The sequence below is a fragment of the Synchiropus splendidus genome, chromosome 1 (assembly GCF_027744825.2).
Source record: "Synchiropus splendidus isolate RoL2022-P1 chromosome 1, RoL_Sspl_1.0, whole genome shotgun sequence".
In the NCBI taxonomy this organism is placed as follows: domain Eukaryota; kingdom Metazoa; phylum Chordata; class Actinopteri; order Syngnathiformes; family Callionymidae; genus Synchiropus; species Synchiropus splendidus.
In genome coordinates, this window is record NC_071334.1 from 23,473,986 (window position 1) to 23,499,567 (window position 25,582).

At 44.1% G+C, this 25,582-nt stretch overlaps 4 protein-coding genes across 10 annotated transcripts; 3 read left to right on the plus strand and 1 right to left on the minus strand.

Annotated features, from left to right (window-relative positions):
• Positions 1–634: 634 nt before the first annotated feature.
• si:ch73-256g18.2 (small integral membrane protein 36) lies at positions 635–3,105 on the plus strand. Its single transcript, XM_053853872.1, has 2 exons — positions 635–1,558; positions 2,104–3,105. Exon 1 carries the CDS (start codon positions 711–713, stop codon positions 1,035–1,037), a length of 327 nt encoding a protein of 108 aa, XP_053709847.1. The 5' UTR covers positions 635–710; the 3' UTR covers positions 1,038–1,558; positions 2,104–3,105.
• A 1,390-nt stretch (positions 3,106–4,495) lies between these two features.
• stxbp4 (syntaxin binding protein 4) lies at positions 4,496–12,261 on the minus strand. 4 transcript variants are annotated; one of them, XR_008413678.1, is made up of 23 exons: positions 12,020–12,261; positions 11,492–11,565; positions 11,334–11,429; positions 11,199–11,268; positions 10,955–11,029; positions 10,547–10,632; positions 10,324–10,435; positions 10,121–10,253; positions 9,742–9,848; positions 9,436–9,634; positions 9,279–9,366; positions 9,137–9,210; positions 8,775–8,850; positions 7,188–7,306; positions 7,078–7,134; positions 6,940–7,005; positions 6,662–6,835; positions 6,477–6,593; positions 6,363–6,412; positions 6,087–6,205; positions 5,862–5,951; positions 4,709–4,766; positions 4,496–4,643 (listed from the first exon to the last, which is right to left on the minus strand). XR_008413678.1 is itself a non-coding variant. In XM_053853867.1 (21 exons), exons 1-21 carry the CDS (start codon positions 12,073–12,075, stop codon positions 5,938–5,940), a joined length of 1,962 nt encoding a protein of 653 aa, XP_053709842.1. In that variant the 5' UTR covers positions 12,076–12,261; the 3' UTR covers positions 5,739–5,937. The 4 variants fall into 4 exon arrangements, 3 of the variants coding, with proteins under 3 accessions (XP_053709842.1, XP_053709845.1, XP_053709846.1); XM_053853867.1 differs by lacking the exons at positions 4,496–4,643; positions 4,709–4,766 and having other exon boundaries at positions 5,739–5,951; XM_053853870.1 differs by lacking the exons at positions 4,496–4,643; positions 4,709–4,766 and having other exon boundaries at positions 5,740–5,951; positions 9,436–9,631.
• A 498-nt stretch (positions 12,262–12,759) lies between these two features.
• On the plus strand, positions 12,760–14,673 carry hcar1-3 (hydroxycarboxylic acid receptor 1-3). Its single transcript, XM_053851477.1, has 3 exons — positions 12,760–12,781; positions 13,234–13,619; positions 13,809–14,673. Exons 2-3 carry the CDS (start codon positions 13,239–13,241, stop codon positions 14,469–14,471), a joined length of 1,044 nt encoding a protein of 347 aa, XP_053707452.1. The 5' UTR covers positions 12,760–12,781; positions 13,234–13,238; the 3' UTR covers positions 14,472–14,673.
• Positions 14,674–16,465: 1,792 nt separating this feature from the next.
• LOC128752587 (serine-rich coiled-coil domain-containing protein 2-like) lies at positions 16,466–25,331 on the plus strand. Of its 4 annotated transcripts, XM_053853956.1 has the most exons (16): positions 16,467–16,855; positions 18,791–19,828; positions 20,079–20,240; positions 20,316–20,486; positions 20,686–20,747; positions 21,876–22,025; positions 22,090–22,180; positions 22,255–22,336; positions 22,406–22,462; positions 22,535–22,646; positions 22,712–22,786; positions 22,854–22,940; positions 23,021–23,137; positions 23,353–23,455; positions 23,669–23,708; positions 24,031–24,225. In XM_053853956.1, the coding sequence occupies exons 2-16, from the start codon at positions 18,817–18,819 to the stop codon at positions 24,065–24,067; spliced, it is 2,358 nt and encodes a 785-aa protein (XP_053709931.1). In that variant the 5' UTR covers positions 16,467–16,855; positions 18,791–18,816; the 3' UTR covers positions 24,068–24,225. The 4 variants fall into 4 exon arrangements, with proteins under 4 accessions (XP_053709928.1, XP_053709931.1, XP_053709932.1 ...); XM_053853953.1 differs by lacking the exon at positions 24,031–24,225 and having other exon boundaries at positions 16,466–16,855; positions 23,669–24,012; XM_053853957.1 differs by lacking the exon at positions 23,669–23,708 and having other exon boundaries at positions 24,031–24,187.
• Positions 25,332–25,582: the final 251 nt, after the last annotated feature.

The following is a 25,582-nucleotide window of genomic DNA, read 5'->3' on the forward strand; positions in this document are numbered from 1 at the left end:
GTGGTGTGTGGCAGAAGAAAGAGAAAAGCGTATGTGAAAACTTGTCTGAAAAGAGAGAGAGGTATCGAGGGAAACCGGGGTAAAGAAATCCCGCGAGGAGATGAAGAATGGAGCGACTAAACAATTGGAACGACACAAGAGGAGACGCTGAAAAAAACAACAACCACAAACCCATTATTTGATGTCTTTGAAAACGACATAATATAAACACAAATCTTGCGTGCGTGTATGCACAAATTAACGTACATGAAAATATGTGAACACAGGGTGCAAGCGCCCGTGTTCGCCACTGAGTGTCAGTATTGCTTAATTCAACAGGAGGTAATACTGCGTTTCACGTACCCGCGAAAGTACATTTGAATGACGTTACATTCTGAACAGTTCAACTCATATCAACTCACACGACAGCCACCAGGGGAGTGGAGGAACATGGCTGTTAATGGGTAGAGGCCGTGGTCCGACACGTGCCCGCTGAAACTTCTCACCCACCACGGTGATGTCACAGTGACGTTACTGTTGGGACATTAACGGGATTGTTTATGTGCCTGAGGCACTGGATTATAAAAATGAGCGGCTTTAGTCTGAGCAGCAGCGGATTAACCTTCATCATCATCATCATCATTATTATCATCAGATGTTGCTCTCTCCACCGTCTCTCCGTCCCGGCTGCTGATGTTCCCGGCTGGAATCCCGGGCCCAGACTCGCCAACATGGGGTTGATGGAATTTTATCTCGAGATCGACCCGGTGACCCTGAATCTGATCATCCTGGTGGCCAGTTACGTGATTCTTCTGCTGGTCTTTCTCATCTCTTGCATCCTTTATGACTGCCGGGGCAAGGACCCCACTAAGGAGTACGCGCCGGATACCGCCTCCTCCCCTGCACCTCCGCCACCACCGTCTGGACAGTCGCCTATCCGCCTCCTGGTCATGCAAAACTCACCTGCCTCACCCCGCTACGACCAGGCAGATGCTGTGGGTGAGACTCCAGAGCTAAGGGGAGGAGACCGTGGTGAGAAGAGGAGCACGCTGGTCTGAGGAAGACCCTTGTGAGGGGAGGCATTGGAGGACCATGGAGGACCCCTATTGTAAGACGTTGAATTGAGAAAGGCCCTCGGTGGAGTGTGCATTTGAAAGTGTGGTACACTCTTGGTTTTGAGCTACCCTGTATGGAGCTGGACGCTGGAACTATGGGGCCTGGTGAGATGAGAAGAACATGCTTGGTCTGAGCAGGACCTTAGATCAAGATGGAAGAAGCCCTAGTTTTTGGTGCCTTGTTTTGAGAAAGGAATTTGTCAAAGGAAAGCCCTTCATGAGGGAAAGAAGAATCCGAATTTCAGAAAAAGACCCTGGTTTATGGAGTGTGAGGAGGAGAGAGCATGCGGTGTCTGAAGAACCTGGTGCTCAGAAGACAAGGGGTCTTCTTTTATGAGTTTTATTTTGAAGAATCCATGTCTAATGACAATGTGGATTAGGATGGACCTTGGAGAGCCCCGGTTTTTGGTGGACTCTGCTGTGTGTAGCGTTGAGGCAGAAGTCAGAATCACGATATGAACCGGGTAAGACCATTGCAGAAAAGTACATGTGGTTTAATTTTCAGTAAACACAAAAAACCCCTAAATGACAAAGAAAACGTCCAGAAAAGTGTAAACACACTTGTTTTATTCAGAGCATTGAGGATGCATTAGTCACCCCAAGATGTTGAAGAGAAATCTTTGTATAACATATTTATTTATTAATTCACATGTTCTGTGAATTAATACACCATTTCAAAAGGGAAATGCAAAAATTTGAACGTGCGTAATGACATGTATTATATGTGCATGCGTGTTACGGCAGTAATCCAGTCATCAGCGTATTAATATGATGTGACATAATCCGAGGAGCTAATTCTTTAATCTGATTGAGAAATATGATTAATTAGTTCCACATCAGTATGGAGTGTGAGGCAGGTGAAAGTCATTTTTCATCATCACCAAGATGATCATTTTTATCCTCACAACTTCCATCACCACTATTCTCATCCCCATCCTCGCCCTCCTCCTTCTCATCATCATCACCAGCAGCAGCAGCAGCACTGTAAACACAAGTGTTTGTTTTGCAGGTTAAAGCTTCTGAAGATGAAAGGATTGCAAGCTTTGTTCTGTCGTCAGATGAGCTTTCACTGTCCAGACTGCATCTGTCCTGCTGAGGGATGTGCCCGGTGAAAAGGAAAATACAATCAGACTGTCAGCAAACAAGCCTCACATTTTGACTGTAAATACACTTGAGTCATAAGGAGGACACTGTGCAAATATTTCATATATATTTCACAATTTCCCATGGAAACCAAGAACGTTTAGCTTTCTCACTGGCCAGAACATGGATGATATCACATCTGGTTGTCGTTGAGTTCTGAACGTTGATGTTTGTCAGATCTGACGTGACAGAAAATAAAAAGACAAACGATTTTAATCCCCTGAAGTCTCTTAATCCCTCAGCACCAAAAAAGCCTGACCCTCTCCTGGGTCAACTGTATCTGGCTGCTGATTGGCTGCAGCAGCGTCTGGACACCATGTTTAGGAACTGGAGCAGGAAAATCCTCTTATATAAAAAAAATAACATCCATATTCGGGATTGAAGCTTCGTCCGAAGGATTAAAGATTATTGATGTAGATTTGTACGTGAGATTACATCACTCCTACCTCTTTCAGTCATCCCCTGCACTCCCTCTCCCTTTACATCCTCATTGAGGTCCTACAGTTAACGCCCCTTGCTAATGTGTCCTGCACTGCTCCGTCAACCCTGCCACCGCTGGTGCTGCCCTACTCGCTCTTATACCTATTGTTCCCTTCACTCCAATCCCGAACCTCCCAGGATGCTGAATCCCGTCTACAACAGCCCATCTGGGTCCCTGACTCCCTTACTCTGCACCCTTCTGCTGCCCCCTTCAGTTTAGCGCTAATAGAACATGTGGTGTAGCTACTGTTTAGCTTCAATTGAGAAATATCTCCAGTGTCCTCAGGAAAGTTTGGCTTCTTTTGTTGCACAACAACGTCAGGAAAATTGTTTGTTTTCTCTGTCATCTCTCTGCAATACTCCAGATGAATAAATTCATACAATAGTTGTGACTGTTGTTTTATTTCGTCTCTCTTTTGTAAACAAAAAAACAGTGAATATTTTGTCAAACAGCAGAGGAGCTCTGAGTTACTCATTTTTCTTTAGGTAGCTGAGGTTCACCTGAGAACGCTGGGACTTTCAGCTGCAGATGTTGAAGAACCGTGTGGAAGGCCAAGACATCGTACCGACGTCCTCAGCTGCAGTACTTGGGAGAGGTGGTGCAGTCGGAGTGAGGGGTTTCACGTTTGAGTCATCCTGTCTTTTCAGCGTCTTCTTTCCAGAAATCAGAAAACGCTTGACCCGGCTCCAACTTGAACAGGAGACCTTCTGTGTGAGCTGATGGTTGAGCAACTTCAGTTCCTGCAGTTCTCGCTTTAGCTCCTCCACACGCCTGAGGAACATCTCCTCCTTAAAGGAGGCATCAGACCTAAGTGTTGCCAGTTCGCCATTCATCTTCTCTCGCACAATGACTCTCTCTTGCATGAGAGTCTGAATCATCTGGGTCATGGTTTCCAGTCGCTCCTGGATCAGCAAGCAGCGTTCATTTAACTCCTGCTGGGAGGCAGTGGCTTCCTGCATATCCCGAAGGAGCATTGATGTCTTCTCCTTCTCCTCCTGGATTTCAAGAGTAAACTTTTTCTGTTGGCAGGAATATTCCTGCCCCAACTCCTTCAGCTCATTTTGCAGGATGTCATTCTTCATGCTGGCGTTCCTGTTCCAGAGCTTTATCTCCTTCTTGACTCTGTGGCGAGTTGCTGTCTGCTCGGACACGATGGCCTTCATCAGGTCCAGGTCTTCCCCTCGACATTGGATCTCTTGATTCAGTTTCTGCTGAAGGATTTTGTGGTCTTTGGAGATATCCTGGAACAAGTTCGCCAGCTTCTTCAACCGCACCTGCAAGTCCTCCTTCGACACATTGACCCCCTGAAGCTCCTGAAGAAGAGTCAGCATCTGGTCCTCCAGAGATTCTCTTTTCTGATCCTCGTGATCACGAGACCTTCGAGTGACAGGCTGCAATTGTTTCTCATTCTTCCCTGGTTTTGAGCTCTGGTGTCGGGTGGAAGGTCTGGAAACATTTTTTATCACCTGCTGTGGATTCAACATCATGAAGGATCTTGAGGGAGCTGAGTGAAGGAGACTATCTAAACATCTCCCTTTATTCCACTGTAAACAGCGGACTCTGGTCCTTTTTGATGCTTCAGGACTTTAATAGCTTTAATTGCATCAGAAATTGATAGGTCAGTGGAAGGAGCAAGTCTTTGTGACCCATTCTGAGGTGTCACTCTGATGTTTGACTCAAGCAACAGGCAGAGAGTGAGGCTTGTCCTGCGAAAAAACACGTTAGCTTCTTCAATCACCGGTTGACAATTGTTTGTCACATGATCGATGAAAAGTTCATGTCACTTCTACATCTCAGTTTCTATTGCGGAGCCTGGAAGTCTGACCCTCTCAGCTCCTTCTTGCTCCGAACCCAAATCTGATGCAATGGAGGGGGTGACGCCTGTGGTCTCATTTAAAGTCCATGATGTTGTCTGGGTCAGGTGACTACAAAAAGAGAAGAACAAAAATGATGCTCGCATTGATGATGACCATGATAAAGACAGCCGTACTTGATGTAATACTTGATCCCCTGGTCAGTGTATGCTTCCTCCCAGCCGTAGGGCAGGCCTGCAGGCGAGACAGTAAACACGTCATGACACCATTGCAACTCCAGGCCCCTCTACTTCTACTTCCCCGTTTTCTTGTCAATGCCTCACTGAGTCCTGGCAGCAGGTTTTAGTCCTCAAAACACATGACCAGCTAAAACCATCAGTGAAACATATAGTTGACGATGAAGATAAAATCTCAAACTCTGCTCAGTTTCAGATTGACCCGTATGAATTCTTCAGTGCCACAGTGGATTCAGCAATTGTGTCCCATTATCCAAATTAAAATGCATTAACAGAAATGCTTTTTCATTTTCAGCCTATGCTGCATATTTTCACTCATATATAAAATGAAAAATCCATAACAGAAGCTGCATTTTCATTTGTGCTTCATGACTGGTTATTCTGTGACAGAATTAAAATTAGAAAGAAAAACACATTTCATTTTCAAATGCTTCCACAGTAAATAGTTACTAAAATTCACCCTGAGTTGTCAAATTTGAATGAAAAAGCATTGCCAGAAATCCTTTTTTCATTTTCAGACCAAAGCTGCATATTTTAACTCATAAATAAAATAAGTTATCAATAATCCAAATTGCATTTTCATTTTCTTCATCATGATGGCTCATACTGTAACATTATTCAAATTATAAAGAAAACAATGACTAAAATGTAATTTTCAAAAGCTACCACAGTTGATCCAAATCTGGGTATATCTGGGAATTTTCAAATTTGACATTTCAGAATGAATTTTGGTAACCATTTAGAGTGGCAGCAAACTACTTTTTCATTTGAATTTTAATTCTGTTAGGAAATGAAAATGCAGTCTGAATTATTGATTTTTCATTTTATGTAAGTGTCATTTTTCTGTCATCGTACTGTGACTTATCAATACTACTATCTTCATGAAATCATCACGATCACCTAGCTCACCTTGCTCTAGCACTGTTTTTAACTTTTCTAACTTTTCAATTAACCTATTTGGTAAAACAATGAGAAACTTGAGAAGGACTGGGGCATTTCCACTCCTTTATTTTCACACACACTTGGTCTACAGAGCAGAATCATGTCATCGTTGTCATGGTTGATCAGGCAAGCTCATTTTCTCCTGACTGACATTAGGTTGATTGAATGGAAGAGTCATGCATTCAGTTGAGAGATGGAGCCATGGTGAGTCCGGATCATCGGGTCTTCTAGCAGGTTGAGGCTGAAACATCAAGGAGCAGAAGAGGAGTGAATGGCATGCATGAGTGCACAGGTTTGGTTGGTTAGGCAGGATTTAGCTGGAAGGGCAAGAATCATAACAAAGGTGCAGGTCTTCGGATTTAACTTTGTTACTTACAGTCCATGTCCAACACTGCTCGAACAGCCTTGTTCAGTTCCTTGGCCTCCTGAAGCAATGAAGCTGATGCCCAGGGCTTTTTGTAGCATGCAGATGCCGCAGCTTTAGTCTCTCCAGGGCTACAACAAACCAAGCACAATGATCATCAACATAATATGAAGAAGGTTCATGAAAATAGATCATGAGAGTCCTGGTCTTATACAACAGATTTACATTTGGATATGAAGAAGGACGGCCTTTTTGTCATGTCATGAACCTTCGCAGATGATCGCTCACCTGAAGTTTCGTCCAGATTGTCCTGCTTCCTGCAGGAAGTTCTGAACATTCTGTTCGAAATAAATATTGCAGTGTGAGGTTGTGATGAGCCAAATGATTATGAACCAACCCTACCTCTGTGAAGGCCAGCAATTTGGCTGTGGAACTCTGCAAGTTCTTCTGTCGCTCCTCACTCTTCCTCAGCTGACACTCGAGCACAGCAATCTTCTTCTTCAGCTCTTCCCAGCCATGCTGTGGGATTATATCACATCACAAGGGATTCGCTGTGTCATCTCACTTGAGATCAAGGGATCTGTCACCTGGTTTGTGGTGGACTCTGCCTTCTGGGCCTTGAGCTCAGCTATCTCAGCCTCAAGAAGGCGGACCACCTCTTCATAATCCATCTCCATCCCCCGTGCCTCCTTCTGCACCTCATGGACTTGCTGAAGTTCTGATCGGAGAGTTTGTGTCTCCTCCTCAGCCAGTTCTGCCTTCTGCTCGGAAACAGATCACTTCACTCTTTGGTGCGTGTCTGTGTGTGTGGAATTATATATGACAACACAATACGACTGTGTGTGAGTCTGTATGCGTTCCAGACCTGTTTGGCCTTGGTCACTTCCTCCTCCATCTGAAGAAAAACTCTCTGAGACTCTTTCAGCTGTTCCTGAAGATAAATATTATTATAACTGAAGTCATAATCCTTGCTCTTGCAACCATCATCATCTCATGTATGCACCTGCAGCCGCTTGACCTCCTGGAGAGCTTCACAGTGTTCTTTTCTTAACTTCTCCATCTGATCCGGAGGGAGAATTACATGGCAATAAAATCCTGTGACTTGTCACTCACCTCAGTTTTGGTTCCTCTGACCTGTGTGTCCTGCAGCAGACAAGTTGGGTCGTTGGGTGTGAACTCAGGCCCTTCCTTCAGTTGCGAAATGACCAATCCTCGGGTGAAACGCTCAAAATCTATGAGCAAAATTACACGATAAACCTGGAAATATCATTTTAGCCGGGCAGTGAATTTCACACAGTAGGCTGTCAGTGATGTCCCAGCTAGTCCCACTTCAAAAAATGCCTCTCACCATACCATCATTTATGACACAGCTGAAGAAATAGTATCCACTATCACACTGCACTAAAATCAGCAATCAAAACATTCTTTAGGTAGTACTGTCAAAACTAAAAATGAAAAGGTCAGACACATTTTGACAACTCATCCCTGACAATGAGTTGGAAACAGTGTGTCCACACCACCACAGTCTTAGTGCCCCACACAGCAGCCGCTTTCCGGTCAAAAATATATCTCGTAACTTCACTTTCGCCTCACTTACACATTTATTTGTGACTTCAAATTCAGAGACAGAGATCATTGAGAATGCAAGTTACAAGAACATAAACACATCAGTTTGGACTACTTATAGTTCCGATCCCAAACAACTCAGAAATATCGAGGAGAACGCAAAAGGTTGTTTCCACAACAGACTTGTCACAGTGAGAACAGCGAGTATTCACTAGCAACTCTTTTATTTCACTCAATAACTTGTTGATGTGTCATTCAACAACTAATCACCTTGACAACAACAAAAGTTATCACCATGACGACTGCAATCTTTCACAAACAAACCCGTCATCACACTAATGTTCTAAAAATTGGTCACCATGATGATACACGATGAAGGATTCTGTCTTGGGTTTACAGTGCATCATTCCTGTTATCTCCAGACCGCCACCTGTCTGGCCTCTCCCCAAACTCATCTCTTGTCTGACTTCAGATCATTATTTCATCTGCAAACATCATGTCCGCAATCTCATCTGTCATCCTGTTCATAACAATACCAAACATGAATGGGCTGAAAGCTGATCCCTAATGTGATCCCACTCTCATGATGAAGGCCTCCTTCGCTCTTACAACACACCTTACAACAGTCTTGCCGTCCTGCACAACCCACGCATACTTCTGTGTGTCTCCTGACTTCCTCATACTGTACCACAAATCGTCTCGATGGTCTCTAGGTCTACAAAGACACTTTGCAGTACAGCTGTACCACATCAATACTGACTTCCTGCTAGCTGTTACCGTCAGTATAGTATGTCAGGCAGTTGAAGTTGTCGATACTGTGTGTAAGCCAGACATGGAGTGTCCAAAATACATACAATACAAAAATACAAAATAAATCGTTGGCATTATAGATAACACAGTGTTATTTTTAAAATCTTTAAATCAAGAGCAACGCTAATATCAAACTACTTCTATTGCGAAAGTATATTGAAAACGTGGGAAACGTGGGACATGAGCATAAATATGAAATGAGTATGCCAAAAAGAAAAGTAATGTATTTTCTTTTTCTAAAGTATTAATGTCTCCATTGCTGTTACCAAGCAGTCACTGCTCACACCACTACACACAACATATCCACAAAAGTCCAGTCCCTACCTGCTGTGGAGACATTGCCGACCCGCTCCAATGGCAGCTGAGACTCTCTGAGGTCCAGTCCGGGCAGATCCACAGCCTGAGCCACACACCCAGCAGATCAATAGACACTGTGGTCATTAGACAGTAAAAACCTCGACATCCACTAACACACACACACACACAGTCATCGACAGATGCAAAATCAATCAGAACTGGTCTTTATACACAGACAGATATTGGCACGCACACACTCGGCAGCACGACCCAGAAACAACATGCAGGGCTTGTTTTGATGAAAATACTAGGATTTGAAATCGAGTAAGTTAACTGTTAAATGGAGAAACACAACCACCCAGTTGTTCTTTTCACTCATCAGCCCTGACCTGGTCCACTTGGTCCAGTGTTAGATGGCCACTGTTGCTGGAGGGACATTTCCGAACCTGAGGTTCTGGACCGTCTGTGCACATACACCAAAAGAATGAACATTGTGGGGCATGATGAACGCAGGTGAGTCTGTCACTGTACCGGGGTTTGGTTCTGTGCCTCCCTCAGGCTCTTTGACTGGGTTCGAGCTCATGTGTGAGTCTCTGATCATGACTGGAGACACTTGCACCTACAAGGTTTGTCTGACAGGTCATCTTAACATGAAAGACAAAACGATTACCTGAGCCAGAAGACTTACGTCCACTGCTGGAAGGGTCTCGCTTGTTGGGTTCAGGCTGGACGTGATTCTTGGAATGAGACCTGGCTGTGCACATAATGAGCCTGGACCCATCAACTTTCCCTGAAGTCTAACTCCTCCAGATGGACTGTGAGGTCCACTAGAGCTGGAGGAAGACCGTCGACGGACAAAGGCCACTTCCACTGTGGGATCAGGCCTGCTGGTGGATGGGGACAAGAAGGAGAGGATGTGATATAATATTGCCATACAATGTGTTTGTTTCAGTGTTTATCTGTGTTAGTTTTCTCTGTCCACCACAGGTCTGACCTGAGTCTAGTCCGAGTCAAGATACCTCGCGCCTCCTCATATGTGACTCCAATTAGCGATTCTTTGTTGATAGAGATGATCTGATCTCCGACCTGTAGACGACCATCCTAAACACACACACACACGTTAAAGCATATCTATCCCAGGTCCAATCTCACCTCCAACACCTCCTTGTGGGTCCTTATGTTTTTGTATTTCCTCTTAACCTTGTGAGGAGCAAAATGTCCTCACAAGAATGGTGGCTTGTCAACACTTGTCATTTCTCCCTACTTGAATGTCACCAGATTCTTTATGGGACAAATGCCATTGAAATTAAAGTATTTATCGTTTACTGAAATTATATTACAGGGTAAACTGTCATTTGGCTTTGACCTCTGACCTTCTGACAGTCGCCGCCAACCATGATCTCCTGGACAAACACCATTGGTCCATTGGGTCGATTAGCTCCACCTCCAATGACGAGTCCCAACCCTGCAGCTTTAGCTACACAGATCAACTGAATAATGCCGTCGCTGCAGAAGAAGAAACGTGAGAAGTTGAGTTTTCAGCAAAAAGAACACAAACATTGGCAGGTGAAGTCACCTGGGGGCCAGAGAGGATGAGTGCGAGATGTAGGAGGAGCTAGTGGGAGTGACTCCGTTTTCAGGAGTAAGGAGCTGAGGACTGTCAGAAGACAAGATGCCAGCCTGCTTGCCTAAGGGGAGATGAGAGAACGGTGTGCAGATACTGATGATCATGAAGATAATGGTGATGGCGATGAAGACTATGACGATAAAGATGGTGGTTGTGATGTAGGCAGCTTCACCTGCACACTGCTGTGCCGGAGACATTTGTAAACCCAGGGAACTGTAGTTTCCGCCGTACTTGTCCATCAGTTCATAAAATTCTCTCCTGGAGACAAAGTGACAAAGTGTCAATCATTAGTTGATGTAGTATATATAGATGTATTTTACGACAATGTATAAAGCAACATGGCGCCAATAATAAGAGACAGCGAGGATGTTGCTGACAGTGTGGCGATGTCATGAGTCATGCGCTTGCATAAGTTGTGACCAACAGTCAGCTGACTCAGAGAAAAAAGCTGTAGCTCCCAGCCTGCAGGAGGCGACGCAGTGTCAGGTCGAATTTGTAACGATGAGTGAGAACGGTAGGGCTAACAGCAATATCTTGACAGCGGAATCTGGCCTGAGGGAGACGTTGTCCGTTGTCTTACCTGGAGTCATCGTCCCTGGCAACCAGCAGGGACATGTGATTGGACAGTGATGCCGATCTAAGAATCTCTACAGCTCTGGAACCACAAGAGATGTGTGTGTGAAAAAGGTGTTCACATGATGACAACAGAGCTACATTGAAATTCTCCAATAAACGAAATACTATTCCTAAAGATATTTATTACATCTTACGTGTACAAAAGAAGTGTTTCACTGTATTAATACGCAAGTCATGTTTTCTCTGACCTTTCATTTGTCACGCCAACCAGACTGGTGTCATTGACCTCCAGGATCAGGTCACCTGCCCTAAGTCGACCTGGGGAAGAGGTCGGAGGTAAAACAGGAGAATAAACACTCTCTCTGTTACACACAATCACCAACCGTCTAGCTCTGCCAAGCTGCCACCGATCACTCTCTTAATATAAATGCCAAAGTCCTCGCCGGTCAGCTGGCGGTGACCTCCAATGATTTTCACACCTGCAGATAACATCAGGTGAGGTGGAGGATGGAGGGAGAAAGTCAGAGGGATGGGCACTCACCGAGTCCTCGTCTGCAGTCGCAGAAGTCAAGTCTCTGAATGGCTCGATTGATGCCGTGCGGTCCCATTATGATCCTGGTGAGGGGTTCAAAAAAGTGCCGAGTAAACCATCGACGTCGTGCTTAATTCACTGCACCAGACAAACTGACAACAAACACACAACTCTGAGATACAGCCACGTCAACATGAGTTAAAGTGAGCACCTGATTCCTGATAAGCTTCTTATGGTTTCAACAGGAATTAACATCATTCATGCTGTGTCCTTTCCACTGCATTTGTCTTCCACTTTCTGATATTGATTGCACCACGACAGCCACGCCACCAAACTCATCCTTCCCTCACAGACCTGTTGCCACTGTGTTGCCTGAGAATCACTTGAGTAATAGGAGGTAACATGCAGGAGACAATGATGGCGAGCAAGGTGAAGAAAAGATGCATTAACCAAAGGTGAATGTGTCATAATGCACGATGTGAGGATGTATGAGGTAAGCAAGTAGTCAAAGAGTGGGAGGTAATGAAGCATGCTCACCAGTAAAGGAGAGACAGTCCATTGAAGCGTTCTATGTCCCGAGTGAGAAGTGGCATCGCACAGCAGTCCGGCACATAAAAAAACCCACCACAGCTGACCAATCATAGTTTCACACACACTAACACACATACACACACAGGCAACCGAGTCCCACTGGCATGAGAACGAGGACGAAATGAGACAAGACACAGCACAAGGTTCAAACTGGGTCGACAAGAGCAGCAGAAACGAAATCCACTGTGACAGACACACACATACTCATACACACACAGCACACAAACACACACACCTTTGTATCCTAATCCATGCTGACATCCGCCTGTCTCCCTCTGCTTTGCATGAGACAGAATCACAGACACGCTCACAAACAAACAACAAACAGAACATGTGTGGCTGCAAAACACACACTACGCAATATATAGACACAGGAATTCTTGACAGATGTACACAAATATGTATACACTGTGTATTCAATTTCATTCTTAAGTTTGATCTGCACAACTATTTCCATTTATTTTCCACCAACTCGTGCCCCATCTCTACTCATCCACCGTCTCCTCCAAACGAGGACCTGCTCCTACACACACAACAATGCACAATTTGTGTCTTCTGACCTTCCTCTTTATGAAACAGGAAGCAATTTGTTCCTGAGCTTTTGCTTCGTATTTGAACTGGGTTTACGACACAGTACTGGCAATATCTAAGAACAAGAAGTGACAAAAAACAGAACATTTTAGACGTCGCTGTGACAGGGTCAATACGGTGAGTCCTCTTTTTTCTGTGTCTCACGGAAACTACTACTGCTTCTTCTAGTATAGCCACTTTTACTACGACTAATAGCCTTCATTACCACTGTTCTAGAGGTTACAATAATATTACAACTTTTGTCTCCATAGTGACCATAACTGTCACTATAATTACCATAACAACAGGTTAAAAATACCGTTGCTGTTGTTTCTTTTATTGGAAATAGTTACTGTAAACCTGAATTACCACTGATACAGCCACCAATGGAGCAATTCATGCTAAAATTTGATTGTACTAACATTGCTACGACCAACTTACGAAAGAAAATAAACAATAGATGAAATCAACAGATTAATAAAATTATGATATTTAAATTTGAATTTTGAATTTATTTTTGTCATATTTTTCTGTCTAGACATCCAGTAAAAAAATGCAATGCAATGTTTTCTCAATCTGTGTTTTTCCAGTGTCAATGACATCACAGATGACAGGAAATGCCACTCCCCCAGCACCCAGTGGTGGTTGCCCCCCTGTAGGGATTCAGCTGGAGGGCCTGGTTCTGCCCCCGGTTCTAACCGTGGATGTAGTTCTGGGCCTGCTGGGGAATGCTGTGGCTTTTTGGATCTTCTGCTTCAAGCTGAGGTCCTGGAACCTGAACACCATTTTCCTGTTCAACCTTGTCATTGCTGACTTCCTGGCGTTGGTCAGTCTGCCACTGAGAATTGATGCCTTGCTCAGAGGCTACTGGGTGTTTGGCGATGGCTTGTGTCGCGTCAACCTGTTCTTGATGTTTTCCAACCGCTCAGCCAGCATTGCACTTATGACCGTGGTTGCCATTTACCGCTACTTCAAGGTGAGCGTTCACTTCCTGTTGTTGCCTATTCCAAATATTGTTAAAGGTCAAACAAGTTTGTATAAGTTGGCTGTGTGAAAATTTCAATTCATAAAAATGTTGAATTCAGTGATTGTACAGTTGAGAAATGCTGCATCGGCTGCGAGTTGAGTCCCCCAGAAGTGACTACATGACACGTTGCCTTCTCAGGTGGTCCATCCTCACCATCGCTTCAACAGGATGACAAGGAGACAAGCAATTTTGTTGGCGGCGCTGGTCTGGCTGCTGGTCATCAGTCCTCGGGTCCCCATGTTAGGCTACAACCACATTAAGGGATCAGGAAACACCACCCAGTGTTTCTTCTTCACCTCCTACAAGGAGGCTTCACGAGCCATTATCCTCCTGGTCGGCATGCACCGTGTCCTGACAGTTCTGGAATTCATCATCCCCATGGGAATGCTAACGTTCTGCTCTGTCCGGATCTCTCACTTCCTAAAGGGCCGACAGATGGGGGACCCTCGCAAGGTGCGAAAAGCCATGCGAGTGTGCGTGGTCATTGTTATCGTGTTCATAGTCTGCTTCATGCCCACCACCATCACCACCATAGGGATCTGGGCGGTCCGTTCATATCGGCCCTGGGACTGTGGGGCCTTCTACACCTTCACCCAGCTAAACATTGTGTCCCTGGGACTCAACTTTCTGAACTCCGCTCTGGACCCTCTGGTCTATGTCTTCTCCAGCTCCATGTTCAGGAGGGTGGTCTGCAGGTCACTGCCTGCGGTGCTGCGTTGTGGTCCAGAAGAGACCTCTGAATCATCTCAGTGCACCAGCCAGCTGGAGCTCAAGTCCTCCAGTTACGGAGGACAAAGCTGACCCTGACATGCTTTAAGACCAATGGAGGAGGACAAATAATGAATTAAAGCAATAATGAAAACCTTTGAAAAATAAACAAATCCACTTGCCATTAATGAGAATCAGAAACACTTTATTAATCCCAAGGGAAATTATTTACATAACATGCTCTGTACCCGACATATCACAATAAAATAAACTAATTTGGCTTCTTTACTTCACATTATGAACAGAAGCACCGTCGATAGCTACTAGAAAACACTTCCACTCCAGCTGCTGACTGCTCCATCCACACAACAAGAGTTGCAAGTGCAGCCACTGGTCCACTCATTACACTACACCAAAACTGCCCCTCTTTCAACATGTCCGGTTCTTGAACAAGCCACCTATGACTAAGTACTTAAATTGAGCAAAGACAATAACAAGCAACAACTCCAATTGACTTGCATAAATGAACCCTGTTTTTTTGTAGTTATAGGTCATTAATCCTGATAAATATATTAATAAAATGAATACTTCAGAGTATGCATGTATCTAGGTTTTCTGTGTTCTTATCTCCATGTGTTGTTAAATGTTATTTGAACTAATATATTTACACATCAACATAACTCCTAATTCCACGTTGCTTTGTTAACCATGTTTTAATGTACTTACCGTCAGGGGTTGCAACAGGAAGTCAGCCTCCTCCATCTCTACCTTGACTATCATTTCTAGTCTCACACATCCTCTTCATGTCCTCATTCATCACATCCATGAACCTCATCATTCTCTCACTTCTTTGTGTTAGGTGCCCACCACCTCTCCTGTCTATGTACATATATTTTGTATATATATATTTTTTGTATATTTTTATTGAAACAAACAAACCCCCCTAAAAACAACAACAACAAAAATTGCTGTTGCAGTGCCTCACCACAGATATTGTAACATTGCTGGATTGTTCAACAAAACGTTTCGTTTCACTTTGCATATTAGGATAAGCCATCATTAAGATAAGGACATTCACATGATGGAAGACACATATGACCAACGGAAAACAAATGGTACCAATTTTTACCACACGTACCACTCAATTTAAGCTATAATGTAGAACTTTATTTCAAAGCCACTTATGCTTTCATGTTAGCAACTATGGCTCCTGTAAAGATCTGAGTCACCTGCTGTCTGCGCTGTCACAAAAAGAAAGGGCCTTTGTAGTAGCCAGAACATGCAAGTGTTCTGGGGTGTGGCATGTTATTGTGTCAAAGGCATATTTAAATTGTGGCATTTATGAAAACGGGAGTTTTAAAAATGACACTCTGAGATTCTAATTTGAGGTGAGACTTTCCGTACAGGAGGAAATGGATAATGTTCTGTCGGATTCAATGAATTCCATTCACAACTTTGATACATTTTTACGGCCTCATAAAATTGTCCAATTTCGAAGGAGAGCAAAATTTAATGACGACTATAATGGTACATCCTGTTGGATTGGAAAACACCGCCCTCTAGTGGACCGGTAGCTCTGCCACGTTTTAATTTTTGAAGGAACAGTCCATGAAACGGAAATGAGAACGTGAAAAACGTGAAACCCAACATTTTCAGAAGAGCATGTATGAATATTCATACATCCGTCCAATGAGAGCAGGTATACTGTACATCGACTTCCTGAGAGTGGGATCATGTGCCATCGGATATTTGTGAAATAAAACGTCTGCTTTAGGTTTTTGTTTGCAATTTTTAACGACGTCATGCGACGACGGTGAGCGAAGAAATACATATATTTGTATATATTTGTAGAAGCATGGAGAGCAATGGGAAATGAATGAATGGGTGGATGACTATTTAGTAAAAAAAAAACAAAAACGTAATTTCGTGTTGCGCCTCACATGTTTTGTATTGCGTTTCATCATTACTGTTGTTATTACTGCAGTTGATCAAGAATATCAGATTAAATGGCGGTAGGTGGTCCGCCTTATTTTATTTGTGGGAGGACCTCTCGGTGATGTTATTTACTACCTGCTGGTGGCGTCACAGTCAGCTGGGCGTGTCATGATTCAGCAGCCGCTCGCTGCTTCGCCCTCCACTGTCAGGTGACGTCACGTGGAATAGAACACCGTATTCCGCTTGTACCGAATGTTTAGCGTATTGGGCAGCGACCCAGGAGACACGAGCTCGGAAGAGGATCCCTGCTAGCGAGGCCTCACAGACGTAGACCTTCCGGTGTTGAGGCCGCTGGAGCGACGACGGGAGGAGCTGCAGTTGTCGTCTTCAGCTGGATCTCAGAGGACGTTATTCAGGGTTCCACGCCTGTCTCGATGTGCCAGGCCTCAGACGTGTGCGAGTTAAGGACTCAACCATCACCTGCTCAGCCGTGTCATCCCAACCTCCCGCATTTCCGCGTTGGCCGTTCGATGTCCCGGCAGGTAGGTCTGGCTCCGGCTCCCCGGCGGCTGCTCAACCGGTGAAACTAGCCCCTGCGTTCCTCGCTATGTTAGCCCGAATTAAACTTCACTGGACGTTTTATTGCAAAATACGGACAGACATGTCCCACTCACCCCCGGAGGGTGGAACTACTAAGTCGAAAAAAAAAGTCAACGAAGGCTTGGAGGAGCTGCAGCAGCCGTTTCCGCCATGATCCATTCATTAGCTGCACCAGCAACACAGAACGATCATGGCAACTGTCCAACAGTCCACTGTCATGTTTGGTTTCTTATGAGGAGGTTACTAATCACATTGTCAGTGTTCATGCCATGTGTTTATGGATGCCTTTTTTTTTTAAACTAAATATTTGTTCAAAACACTGACGTAAACGGTGAGTTTACGCCATGCAGAGGTATGAATCTGTTTGCTGGTGAATGTGTTCAGAGTCAACTCACTGCCTGTAGTTATCGTTTCCTAATGTTATATTTATAGACCCTTAGTTATCACGTGTATGACTTGCCATTTACTGTCGTGTCACAGTCCACCATCAGTCCTCTAGCCAGTATTTCACAATAATAATCATAATCTTTCATTAGTAAGCTGCATCTTGAACACAATCCGCAGTTGTTTGCAAAACATAAGGTCGTAGTTGGTAGATACTAGTCATTACTTCTGGTCTCAATCCACATTTAAAGTCAGTCACACTGCCATATAGTCTGTTCACGTGTTACAAATAGTGGTAGTCAATGCAGTCATGACTTATTAGTAGTTCCATGTCCAACAGCCACGTGCCAGTGTGACCATGAGTGAGACAGAGCCCTCATTCATAATCGGGGGTCTGGTCCTCTGATACAACAGGTTAACTGTCTAAACCAGGTTGCTAGGTAACAGTGGAGTGGGGACCTTGAAAAGAAAATCTTGTGAATCATATGTCCATATGCGTGCGTGTGTAATTTATGCCAAAGATTAATGCAGTCATGTGGAAAAGCACAATGGTGAGGAATTCTTCATGAACCTAGCTGCCATTTGTTTTTTTGTCTGAAGCCCTCAGGGGTCGAGAACTGAAAAAAAAACAAAGACCAAGAATTGTAGGAGTAAAGGCAAAAAAGGAATTTGTTGCAAAACCTATTTCAAGATTTGTCTGTTGGAGGTCTGCGATCAAGATGACTAGTTAATGGGAAAACTAATGTCCAACAATAAGTAAAACGCTACTGCATCAAAACTTTTCTGAGAGTGCAAATGTGAAGTTGAAATCAATGAGTAGTATGAGGTTTAAACATGCACAGAGAAATATGTTGCTTAAAATCAAAGCAGGATGGGTTTTATTAACTTGGAAATTTATATTAATGAAGGAGTAAGAGTTGTAGCTTGTCCCTTTGCACCTCAGCTATCAGCAGACCTTTTGCCCATGAGCAACGGTCACAGCTAATTAGTATGTTAGCTGTCAGACTTTTATCTTTTTTAATGACTTCACACCGATAACAGAAAAGTGACGTTGAGTTTGCAATGAAAGGCTGACTCTTTGTTTTTGTTTTGCTGGAATAAAAATCACTTTGTCCATTTTCCAGGAACGATCATGGCTGCAGTAAAAATAGCTGCGTGCATGACATGCACTTTCTGCTGGATCTCCTTCAGGGCTAACTTTTCTCGTGATCAGCATCAGCCAGTCTAGTCTTCTTCAAATGGAGCGTCTTTATCCTCGTGGTGTTTCATAACATCACTGTTATCTGTTTTTATATCATGTAGCGTCAGAGTACCTTGTGTTCTTTGTACTCATACTGAATCAACACCTGCAGTTTTGTTTTCTCTTTTCGCATTTTTTACCATTGTCCGCTAATGTATTCATTAAGGCTGAATGTAAATGCTAACTAGTTAATTCCTCTCGCAAAATTGCACGATGACAACTTCCTTACTCACTTGCTGTTTTGCTTCCATAGCCTCACTCCCGGGTGATGCGTATCTAATGTCCACTCTGGTGTTCCCTGCTGCGATGCCCACCATGGTCTCCAGGTTACCAAAGTTTGGCTTTCGGCCCAAACAACCATCATCGTCCATCTGTAATGGCCCCATTGCTACCAGCAGCCCACCAAAGAACGGATTTTACCACCACCCAGGTCCAGCTGAGGGTGATGGTGACAACACTACACACACCGTATCCATCAAGCAGAATGGCTTCCTCAGGGTCCCGACATCTTTGTCTCTGAAATGGAAGAAAGAACGGCCTAATGATGAAGTGACAGGACATGTAGTTGCAAGACACAACCAGAACCGGAATAATGCTCAACAGGAAGTCAGACCTCCACAAAAATCTCTGTTGGTCCCACAGCGTAGAGTTGAGAAACCCAGAGGAAAGAGTGTTGCCCCCACCCAGCCTGGAAGACCCTCGGCACGGTCACCACTGCCTGGTACCAGAACACATCCTGGCTTCACCAATAAATCCAATGGTTTGAAATCGTCTTCCACACAAATAAACGAATCAAAACAAAACTCCAGTGGATCCTATGGAATCAAAGCTCAGGGTGGGTCTTTGCTGAGGCCTCTTCAGACAAAAACGCCAGCTAGTCGCTCTCAGTCCAGTGACAACCTTCGTCATGCTTTGCCCCCCCATCTAACTGAAAGTGATCGACATCGCTCTCTAAGTCTGACACAGGTCCGGCCCCAGCCATCACCCCCTTCCTCTACAGTCCCTATTGGGCAAAAAGGTTTTCAAGGTCCAGCTGCTCAGCACCATTACACGACTCAGAAAGGAAGAGAAGTTAAAGTTCCTGCCAAGTCTGGGCTGCGTCCCCCTAACACCCTGAAGAAGGCCCTCCTTCCTACCCTTGTCTCTGCCCCTAAAACAAACGGCATTAGCTACAAACTGTCCCGTCCGTCTCTCAATAAACCTCGACCCCTCAGAGCAACGTCACATGGAGATCAAGAAGTCAACAAATCCCAGACACTCTCGACGGAGGCATCAACTGAGACGGGTGCAGGTGAGATAGACCGGACTTGATTTGAAGAATACAACCACTATGAACAAGAACTCGGTGTCAACAGCTACAATGTCGGGACTACTTGAAATATTGAGTACAATTAGTCAACTAGAACGGGCCAAACCTGTCCAGGACCGTGTCTTACCTGGCCCACACCTCATTTTGACCTGATTTCCTTGCTGTGATTATATTCCAGACCTGAGCTTCTTTTGACCACTTCTGTCTCTGGTATTTTCTTCATCCCCTTTAGTCTCCCTGGATGATACGGAGTCCTCTGGTACCTCAACAGTTCCAGAATCTCACCTGGATGTGTCTGTGGTCGGGGACTGTCGGGACATGTCTCTGTCTTCCACCTCTTCTCTGGAGCAGCCAGAAACCAGCCCTGATCTGCAGGATGATCTGGACCAGTTGGGTAAGAACCTATTTCCGCTGTTGCCTACATTTGTCTTCTGATTGGTCACTGACTAAGATCTCACCTCTGATCTAGGCAATGACGTCGCACTTTTTCTCTCCACCAAAAATGAAGAGGAGGACTCGGGTCTGGACCGATCCAGCACCAGGTTCGACGATGACAAGCTTTCAGTTAATGGTGTTACCATGGCTACTGGACTCAGTTTTCTGGATGATGGACTGGACTGGACTGACACTTCTGGCACCGGTCAGTTCATTTTGGTTTTTTTCTGTTAGTCAAGATGCTTTGTTTGTTTCAGGATCTTTGAATCATTGTGTGATTCAGATTGTAGTTGTGGTCCTTAGTCAGCTTAATTATGATGAATACTCTATGTTACCATGTCAATTGTAACAACTATAATTACAACTTAAGCAAAAAACAGGAAACTTTCTCTTTGTTTCTGCAGGTGAAACTGGTGTGAACCCACTCTCCAGCCTACGAAGGTCCAGTCAGGATGAGCAAGACCAGGTATCTGCTATGATAACACCTCAAACCTGCTGCTTCCCATCTGGTTTTGTGTTTTGTGGGCTTTCTCCGTCTCTTGTCTGGGATGGACTCCCCAAAAATTGTCATCTCTCTTGACAACTTTGTGCCCCAGTGTTGCATGTTTTGGTTTGAATATAATGGATTTATGAAGTATCCAACTGGATGGCTTGCCAACTTCAAAGGATTTCCCAGTTTTCAGTGTTGCCGATAACTTGAATTTCAAAGTAACTAAGTCAGTTTACTAGTTACTTGTCAAGTTACATTTAGCAGTCGACGATAGCTCTTTTTGCCTAAACAATATTTCTATGTCAGGTTGTGAGGTTGTGTATGACAACACAAAACAAAGTGATATATTGCCAGTTATAAAATAAAGATGTCGGAAATGGCCAATCATCATTATCATTATTATTGTTATTGTTATTATTTTACTACTTTTTTGCAACACAGCCCCGGTTTATTACAAGGCTAATGTTTAATGGTTAAGTCTCAGTGTGTCACATCTCTTGTTGGCCACCTCAAAGCAGTAGCTGCACTTAAGTGATTGCTGCTGTGACTCGTGTCTCTGCGGAGGATTTTATTTTTATTCCTATCTCAAGATAACAGTTATCTCAAGATACGAATTATCATAGATAAAAATTGTCTCAAGACAACTGTTATCTCGGGATAAAAAAAATAAACAATACATTTGTGCATGTCACATCCAAAAAAATAAACACATGCATGTCAATTCTAGGGCTCCGTAGAACGCAGAACATGATGTCAAGTCTGTTACATCACAATGACGCAGCTTGTGATCAGGTGTCAGGACTAGACGGGCTACAACATTTTTATCTTCATCTTTTATCAACACTTTTATCTTTTTAGAACATTGGATCTAATGTACCCCTCAAAACTAACTGTTATTAAATGAGCCCAAGTGCTTATCCTCCTCATTAGGTAATGTTTGACTAAGGATGGGTCGTCGCAATGCCAACAAAGCATGTCTTATGTGTTTGCAGGGCTTGCAGTTAGGTTTGAATGAAGAAACAAATATTACCACTGCATACTCTGCAACGCCTATCACAGCTGAACTCTTTGTGAATGTCTTCATCTTCACCTGCCTTCCTACAGGCGGGGTCGTCCCTGGACCTGTCTCCCTCTGACAGCTGTGGATCAGGGGGAACCTATATGTGGGATGAGGAAGGCCTGGAGCCACTAGGGGGCGCCACCAACGCCACCAGTCATCACATCGGAAGCTTTGACTCTGACATTAATAGCATCGTAAGGATGAGCACGTAAGCGTAACTGTGTCAGAAATGTACATCAAGTTTTGTGTGTTTCTCAGGAGATGATGACAGGCCTGGACTCTGCAGACCTTGAGGAAGATGACTTGATGCTGGATACAGATCTGCTGGAGGAGGACTCTCTGACTACAGGTCCACCAGTGCAATGGCTGCTCTCCTGTAGTGTTGGTATAAACCAGGTGTGTGTTTTTTGTCCGGTCCTTCAGACGGAGATGGAATGACCCACATGGCAGAGTGGAGGCGGAGACAACTCTGTTGGACGCAGGATGTTACCAATGACAACCAGTGGTGAGAGGCCACACTCAGCGATGCTGTACATTCTTCGATCGTTGTCTAACATGAATCTGGTGCTGACAGTGAGAAGAAAGACCCAGTGCTGGAAGAAGACCTGATCCTGAACTTGCAGCCTCCGAGGTGATGACAACGCACATCTTCATTGTCATCCACATGTTAAATTAAACATGAACATGTTTCCCCTCCTCTCAGATATACTAATCTCTCCACTGGTTCTGGTCTTGGTCTGGATGTGGAGGAGTTGGTCGAAGATTGTTCCTCAATTTGCTGTCAGTTGGAGTATCTCAAAGAATTATTGCTGCAGGTGAGTCGCAGACACCTGAGCCATGCTGTCGCAGCAGTTCATGACCTGTGTGACTTGCTGCTTAGGAGAAGAATGCAGAAGAAAAAGTCCTGACACCTGACGCCCTGATTCCAGGACCGACAGAGACAACTCAGGCCCAAGTATGTGTCTTGGTTGTTTTCCCAAGGACTTCTCAGTATTGACCTGCCTTTGTATCCATGCATGCAGGTGGAGTCTCTCCAGCAGGAGGTGCTGCAGCTCAAAGAAGAGTTGCGGAGTCGTGACAGAACCATCAGTCAGCTGATGATGAAACTGGTGGGTAAATAGCTCTTTTGCAGGAGCAGCTGTTCCGTGCTTTGTAGTTGAACATCACCGGCTCTATAATCTGTCTGCAGTCTGTTCCCACTGCGACCACAAGATGTCGATGTCAGGAGTCAAGATCAGATCAACAGACACAGACGACTGAGAAGACCGAGAGTGTTGGCTTGCAGACATCTTGGAAAGAGCAGACGGTGAGACCCTTGCTTCAGTGAGAGCCAGTGTTAATTGTGTGATGTTTGTCCTTTTGAAGTTCTTCCTTTTCAGTCTTGTCACCCAGGATCATAACAGTGGCACTATTTAACACCTACTATATCGTTGTACCGTCTCTTGCTGCCTCTGACGGATTCTCATGATTCCTGCGCTCCATATTCGGTCCTGTCACTCTTCCTTTCTGTTTCTGCCTCAGGTTCCTCCCTTCCCCTTCTTATCTCCTCCCTGGCAGTATCAGAGGTCCAGACCATACAGGATTCGGGCCAGGCCCGGTATCCCTCCTCACCTTGCGCGGAAGAGTGAGTCCTTCTCCTAACCGCCCTGCGCCTGCTACACATGACTGCCTACACTTCCTTATCCCTTCTTTCTTAGCTTTTTCTTTATCTCCTTGTTTAGATATCCTTCTTTGTCTTCTGTCCTTGTTCACTACATTCCTTCTTTCCTTTCCTCTTTGCCTTTGTCTGTCCCTTTTACTGAAGTTTGTCTCCTTTCTACTGCCCCTCCTACTCCAGGAGAGGAGAAGCTGGTCCTTTACTTCAGCGACACTGTCTGGTACAGTACCTTTTCTTTTCTCAGCTTCATCTTCCTCCTTTGTCGTCCATTTGTTTGCAAGCCCTTATTGACTCTGTGAGTGTTGAATGGCTGCTTCAAGAACCGGTTGTCACTCGCACTGAGAAGCAGGACCGATGGTCGCCGCCAGGTGTCAGTGTTCACCTTTGAACTTTGTTTCTGTTGTCTCATGCGCACCACTCACATCCTAGACTCCTGAGGACCATTTTACATCAGTGAAAATATTGTTGTTGTTGGGGTTAATTTAATCTGTGCAGACGAGGGCTGTTAAAAGTGGTTAAATTTGTCCACATGATGTGTTCAGTCTCAGGTACTTAAGTCCTCAGACACGGACTCAGTGAAGGTCCAGGCTCCGACCGGCCAGAATTCTAACCAGAAGAGGAGTCTTCTTCAGCCCTCCAAGAATCACCTCTTCCTCTCCAAGAGGTCCATTTCCTCAGACTCTCCTTCGAAGGCCAAACTGACCCACCACAAGTCGGCTCCCCCCGGCTTGGGCAACTGCTCTCTCTTCAGGCCGAGTAGGTAAATGGACCGCCCACCCCACATCCCCATCCTGACAACCAACCAAGGTTTGTTTCATGTAAACGTGTTTATGTAGTCTGTAACTGACGTTTGAGGTTTTAACTACAAGTGTTCAACTGTTTTTCTGCACGGATCCAATACACTGTTATTTATTTAGAAAAATGACATACTCACGACATCCATGGTTTTGTTCGTGGTGTCCCTGTTGCTGAGTCTGTTGTTGTTTCTGTTGCTTTAGCAGGAACAGAAACTGTTAAGCAGGCACGTCCAGGTCATGTATTGCTTCACTGTTAAATTGAAATAAAGATCTTTTGGTTTTAAACCACAAATGACCTGTAAAGAAATGCCAAGAATGTGACCTAATAGATTAGTCAGCGATGAAAGACCTGCACTAGGCTACTCATTTCATCTGCCACTGACATGCTAACACTCACGCTATTGAAGTATATTGACTTGCATTTGAGGTTTAATAAAAACAGTTTTCTGACTTATTTATTTATTTAAGGTGAGAGGCTTCCAGGATATATTTATTTGTTGGTTTATTCTTGAAAACGTATTGAATGACTGACGATTCAAGTATCAGAAGTCTGTACTTTAAAAGTGTCTTATTAAGACTGAGGCGTTTTCTGTTATTGTTCCGTGATAGGAAAAAAACGATGCAATGAAACAATAAGCAAAAACAAAAGAAAACTAAAACATTGGAATAGGATTGTGGCGATCAAGAACGATTGTCAGAAATGTGCATTTGAAGTTTTTTAGAGACTAAGCCTCCTTAAGTGTCTAAAACAAGTCATCATATGTAATTTATTGTTTGCTGCGTTGAAGATGAATATTTAAATTAATTGTCTTGATGCGTTCAACTAATTGAATAATCTTCTTTTTCTTTACAAACTTGAACTTCTCTCTTCCAGAGAGACCTTATTTTGAAAACTTGAATCGCAGGTCTTAATGTTGGTAGCTCCCAGCTGACTTTTGAGTGCAATAACGGTGTCTTTTTTTTTTCTGTCGTACACTGCTGTAACTACTGTTGACTGTAAGACGCACTTTAAACCTTTTAAATAAAAGCATATGGCCAACGGGAAACACCTGGTTATGAAGTCTTATTTCGACGCTGCAGCTATGGATCAAATTGTGTCAGTCACACAACAAGGTTAGTCATATATTCACTTGCGCTGTCTCATACCAAGCGCCATTTTTGGTAGAATGTTCTGGATGCTAAAATATTGATTTCTGTTGCAGTGACAGTCAAAACAGTGGTGATAAGAGAATCATGAATCATGGTTTTTGACCAGCTGAGAGGAAGCAGAGTGATAATTGTATATTTGCATGTGAAT